Genomic DNA, 3,792 nt, shown 5'->3' with positions numbered 1-3,792 from the left:
TTTTTTTGCAAACAACCTGCTGCACAACAGATGTTTACAGTTAAAATTAAAAAGTAGCAGTATAGTAGTAGTAGTAGTAGTAGTAGCATTGTTGTTGTTACATTGAGTCTTAAGACTGCTAAATAGACATGTGCTGGTATTCGTTAATGTGATATATCACGATAATGAATATGCACGATATTGTTATCGTGGGCACTTCAAAATACCGAGAATAATTATTTATTACAAATTAATTGAATGTGTGCTCTGGATGAAAGCACATTCACTCTCTGACAGCAGATGGCGCTAAACATAATGCAGCTGTTACCCCGGAAACAAAGCAGCTTTCTATTTCTGAAAGGTGTTTAAATTATTTAAATAGCCATTTAGATTTGTGTATCTGGACTACAACATGCCCTAGATATTGTTTAAAAAAGTTTTGATTCTTTATTGTTCCGTCACACTTCACATTAGGGCTTCATTAGTTAACATTAGTTAATTCATTAGTTATCATAAACTGCCAATGAAAAATTCTTCTGAACATTCATTAATCTTAGGTAATTCCAATATTTAACAACACATTGTTAAAATCAAAAGTTGCAACTGTTAATTAATGAGCAACTAAGAGTTGCATTTTTTAAATAAAGATTAATAACTTCTGTAGCAAATGTAGCTATTGCTCATTAGTTAAACTTAGTTAATGCATTAACTAAGTTTAACTAATGAGATCTTATTGTGAAGTAATACCTATTGGTCTTTATAATTCTTCTGCACTTTAATCTGTGTAAAATGTTTAACTTTATAAATTTTTTGTGTTGCTTTATTGTATTTAAATGTTCAGTTATTTTTGTTATAAGAAAAAAGTTATTAAACCTGTTATACTGTATTATGACAACACTTTTTTGCAACTAAATTTCAATATCGTGATAACACCGTATACCGTGATAAAAGCATTATCAATTAATCGCAATATGAAAATTTGATACTGGCATATCCCTACTGCTAAATAGTAATATATATTTCTGACACAGTTTCTTCACGTTAAACCAAACTTTTATTTTGACGGGTTGCCGTGAAGAACTTGCAGCTGCTGTGCATGTGATATCATATCATATCACTGATATAACAGTCGTTTTCTCAAATTAAATGGTAAAATGCTAATGAAGTGACTCTCAGAGCAGCTGGAGATGATATTCGTGTAGTCATATTGTCATATAGTTAGACGGCAGAAGCTGAAAACACAGCGAGCGTCGTCCGCGCTTTAGTATGTGTGTAGTAAACAAAAGAGTGTGTCGCGCCATCCGCCATTCATTCATTCATTGTGGAAATGCGTGATGTTAAATGCTTCTGCAGATTTGTAATATTAATATAGCATTTCACCTGAGCATGGCATATCACGCATATTGCTTTGTTCTTGTTTCGTGTCAACAGTATCTCCGCTATGATAAGCACTGAATTGAATGACAGGCTTTCTGTTGTAACATCGCGCAAGGTAAGGTAAATAAGAAGGTGACATCTAGTGGAGAAGACATGATAAGATTCACATTAATCAGATCTTGTATTAAATATTTGCTGAATTTTTTATGTTTTTTTTCATAAAAAAAAAACAAAAAACGATTAATCGAAAAATCTTTTTCTTTTTTTTTTGCCCAGCCCTAAACAATTAATCGCTTAGGAGACATTCTTGTCTACCACTGCTCTGGCGTCGAAACAATGGCGGACTGATGACAGCTCACTCAGGGCGGGGCTATGCTAAAACGCCAGTGTCAATCAACAATTGTGGGAGGGGCCTGTGCAGAACTACGTCATTCTGCCAAAAATCTCAGAACAGCCTGATCTGAGAAAGTGATCATTATTATTGGGGATTTAAAAACAAATGCACTGGGTGGATTTTTATCATTATAGGGTGGTTGTGTACACACACTGCCAACACACATTTCAGTTCAAACAACATATAAAAGTGAATTTTGCATCCGATGACCCCTTAGCAACATAAATGTTTTTATTTTCAAAATGATAACTAGATGCAACTGTAAATTGATGAGGTCTTTAATGTTGCATTATACTAATGACTTGAAACTTACGACTGAAAATCGTCTAGTGGGACGACAGCTATAGTGACAGAGGATGACGTTTGTAAATGTCACCCATTACTTCCTCACTTACTAAGGATTTTGAGCAGTGTCTGGAGGGCGGCAGGAAGTGGCGCACACTGGTGGGCGTTTCCTTCTCGATGGAGTGCCGGCGCTGCGCAGGCTGACGTCTCTCCGGCTGTGGCGTGGACGAGATGGGCAGGAACATGGGCGGAGCTGAGAGAGAGGACGATAGAGACTCATTATTCAACACTCTTATCAATAAAACTGGCAGTAGCTGGCAGGCACTGCAGTATGAATCAATTCACATAAGAAACTGGATTTAAATGACCTCTAGTTTCACTGTGAATAGCTATCCGTGAGAATAATGGTCTTAAATGAACACTTGCTTTAGTTTACAAGCCAGCAAAAAGGCCATAAAACATTTATTGCCAGTCAGCTTGGTAACTTTATTAAGAGCTATAACATAATAAATGCTTTAAATCAATCTGAGAAAATTATAATCTGGACAAAGACATAAAGCAGATTCCTGTTGACTGTACATTATCCTTCTCATTTCACGGTTACTTAGCAACTAAAAAAACAAATTAAAATTAAATATTTATTATTTATTTATTTTAAATTTAATTTAAAAGAGAAAAGAGGATTAAGTAATATGAGCAGTGCTATTTTAGTATTATTTATAACTATTAATATTTTGAATTAGTTTTTTTGTTTGTTTTCAGTTTTAATTTATATTATAATATAATAATATTCGAAATATATCTATTTAGATTTAATGTATTTTTATTTCAGTTTTAGTAATTGTGTAATTCAACTTCAAACTTATTTTATTTTAGTTAGTTGCAAAGGCAATTTTTTTTAGATTATTTAAGTTGATATGTTTACATTTTTCATTTTAATTTAGATTTCAGTAAATTAGTAATTTGCTTTTGTATTTTTTTTTTACATATTTATATTTAGCTTCAATTTATTTTTATTTTGGTTTTAGTCATTTTAGTATTTCAACAATTTCAACTTGTATTATTTAAGTTAGTTGCTAAGGCAACATTTTTTTTTACTGTAAGTTTAAGCTTTTCATCTCATATTTATATTTTATTTTAATACAGCTTCATTTCAATTACCAAGAAAACATTTTAATAGTTTAGAATTAAATTAAATTAAAACATTTAAGAAAATTATATATAAATAAATAAATAATTAAAATAAAAAAATTATTAATATTAAAAAATATATATTTTTTTAGTTTTACTAAACAATAACACAGAATGAAACTATGAGTTTAGGAGACTAGTTACCATGAGCAACAGTCAAATATACAGTTTAGCACCATTATAAAAATACATATGAATTCTATGATTAACCAATTACAGTAAAATATTTCAGAGAGCTGTGTATTAAAAAAAAAAAAAAAAAAACATACAAAAATAAAAAAACAGTACCGTCTTTAAATTAAAAATTATATTTTTAATTATAATTAAAAGTTTAAATGTAGTATTAACAAAAACAAAATAAAACATACATATAAACAAATACAAATATTATTTTTATAAACCAAAATAATGTACAAAATAAAATAGAAAGGTAAAGAACTGAATAGAAATTTTGGTTTTGGGGTGAAATATGACCCAAACATGTTTTTTGTGAGTTTCACCCAGTTCTTTCAGTTCTTCACATTATCATATATAAACACAGGAGGTTTTTGTGAAGATGCAACACA

At 30.5% G+C, this 3,792-nt stretch overlaps 1 protein-coding gene across 1 annotated transcript in view; it reads right to left on the bottom strand.

The window, feature by feature from the left end:
• The window catches only part of spire1b (spire-type actin nucleation factor 1b), a 33,423-nt gene that overhangs the window by 5,906 nt on the left and 23,725 nt on the right, over positions 1 to 3,792 (bottom strand). Inside the window, exon 12 of the mRNA XM_016472661.1 lies at positions 2,146 to 2,288. Within this exon, the coding sequence (XP_016328147.1) occupies positions 2,146 to 2,288 (143 nt within the window). The remainder of the gene's footprint in view (positions 1 to 2,145; positions 2,289 to 3,792) is intronic.

This window comes from Sinocyclocheilus anshuiensis, unplaced genomic scaffold (genome assembly GCF_001515605.1).
Source record: "Sinocyclocheilus anshuiensis isolate Anshui unplaced genomic scaffold, SAMN03320099.WGS_v1.1 scaffold796, whole genome shotgun sequence".
Lineage (NCBI taxonomy): Eukaryota > Metazoa > Chordata > Actinopteri > Cypriniformes > Cyprinidae > Sinocyclocheilus > Sinocyclocheilus anshuiensis.
This window is presented reverse-complemented; position numbering and strand designations above follow the sequence as displayed.